This window comes from Hipposideros armiger, unplaced genomic scaffold (genome assembly GCF_001890085.2).
Source record: "Hipposideros armiger isolate ML-2016 unplaced genomic scaffold, ASM189008v1 scaffold_1652, whole genome shotgun sequence".
Taxonomy (NCBI): domain Eukaryota; kingdom Metazoa; phylum Chordata; class Mammalia; order Chiroptera; family Hipposideridae; genus Hipposideros; species Hipposideros armiger.
In genome coordinates, this window is record NW_017733002.1 from 99,469 (window position 1) to 101,443 (window position 1,975).

At 42.5% G+C, this 1,975-nt stretch overlaps 1 protein-coding gene across 1 annotated transcript in view; it reads left to right on the plus strand.

Annotated features, from left to right (window-relative positions):
* Positions 1-1,205: 1,205 nt before the first annotated feature.
* The window catches only part of LOC109377944 (olfactory receptor-like protein OLF4), a gene marked incomplete at its 3' end in the record, with an annotated part of 9,583 nt that continues 8,813 nt past the window's right edge, over positions 1,206-1,975 (plus strand). Inside the window, exon 1 of the mRNA XM_019634423.1 lies at positions 1,206-1,975. Within this exon, the coding sequence (XP_019489968.1) occupies positions 1,206-1,975 (770 nt within the window).

A 1,975-nucleotide genomic window follows, 5' to 3' on the forward strand; every position in this document is an offset into this window, starting at 1 on the left:
GGAGGCCCTTATTTTGCTCACTGCAAAGTCTGTTAAAAGCGTAGTATTCCGTGTCACTCAGGGGCCATTATATAAAAGACATAAACGCAGAATTTACCACAGTTTCTGGAATGAGTGAATACACTATTGCTTTAATAATGCATGCAAAGAAATGCTTAGCTCAGAAGCCCTAAAAGTGCCTATACCTGTGTCTAACACAGGACCTCGTCCTTGCTATTCAGTGTGTGGTCCACAGACCAGGACCTGCGGGATCAACACCCCCTTCTTAGAAATGCAGCCTCTCTTAGGCCCCATGACCTGCTGATTCAGATTCTGCATTTCTGGTAGGATCCTTGTTGATTCATAAGCACACTCAAGTTGAAGGGCCGGTCTTGACCAGGTTTGCTCACCTTCTCACTGTTGACTTTGGGGACTGAATAATAATTGGGTGGGGTGCTGTCCTGTGAATTGTGGGGGTTTAGCAGTATTCCTTCAGGCAATGCCAGATGCCCCAGGCACAAAAACATTTCTGGTGTGAAACTCTGCTGAGAGCAACGAGAAAAAACATTATAATAAAGGCCCATCAGATACTCTGATATTCACTTTGGACAGATTATGAAACCACTCCTGCTCCACCCCAGGGCCTTTTCACTGGCCATTCCTTCTTCCAGGTACACACTTGCCAACATTAGTTTTCGTGTCCCTTCCTTTCTTCACTGAGGTCTTTGTTCAAATGTTAACTTGTTTGCAGGTCTTGACTAAATGTCCTTTGAAAAAGAAATACAATAGTCACTAAGTTTTAAAATTTGTTTCCTTTTCTTTATGTGATCTGTCCCCATCTGAAATGTAATATATTTTTATTATTAGGTTGCATATTTTTTCTCCATCATTGACTTGTATGAACTTCTGTTTTTCAGTACTCGAATACTCACACATTAGACAGTATCTAAAACATGATGAGCAGTCACTTTATATTCCTGAAATACACGAGGAATTTTTCATGAAAATTGTACAATATGTTACGCCTTTGGAAAGAAGCAAATTGGGATCAAAATTCCTAATGTGAAATGACACAGAAACCCGTGGAAGAATCAGATCCATACTAAACTATTGAAATTAATCATTTGGCTGCAAAATATAAATGTAGCACTAGAGCTATCTGAGTAATGTCACTTGTATGAAAATTAATCATGTTATTTTTCTGTCTTGGAAGTCACCTCTTCTTCATGGAACCAGTGAATATTACAAGAGTTTCAGAATTTCTTCTGCTGGGACTTTCAGAAGAGCCAGAACTGCAGCCCCTCATCTTTGGGCTATTCCTCTCCATGTACCTGATCACCGTGTTTGGAAACCTGCTCATCACCCTGGCCGTCACGTCAGACTCTCAGCTCCACACACCCATGTACTTCTTCCTCTGTAACCTGTCCTTTGTGGACATCTGTTTCACCTCCACCACCATCCCCAAGATGCTGGTGAACATCCAGACACAGAGCAAAGGTATAACCTATGAAGGCTGCATCACACAGATGTATTTTTTCACACTCTTTGCAGAATTGGACGTCTATCTCCTGACCGTGATGGCCTATGACCGCTTTGTGGCCATCTGTCACCCCCTGCACTACATGGTCATCATGAACCCCCAGCTCTGTGGACTGCTGGTTTTGTTGTGTTGGATCATGGGTGTCCTCAATTCCTTGTTACTATGCTTAATGGTGCTGAGACTGTCCTTCTGTACAGACTTGGAAATCCCCCACTTTTTCTGTGAACTCAATCAGATGATCCAACTTGCCTGTTCTGACACCTTTCTTAGTAACGTGGTGATGTATTTTTCAGCTGTGCTGATGGGTGGTGCATCCCTGGCTGGTATCCTTTACTCTTATTCCAAGATAGTGTCCTCCATATGTGCAATGTCATCATCTCAAGGGAAGTATAAAGCGTTTTCTACCTGTGCGTCTCACCTCTCGGTTGTCTCCTTATTTTATCTGACAAGCCTAGG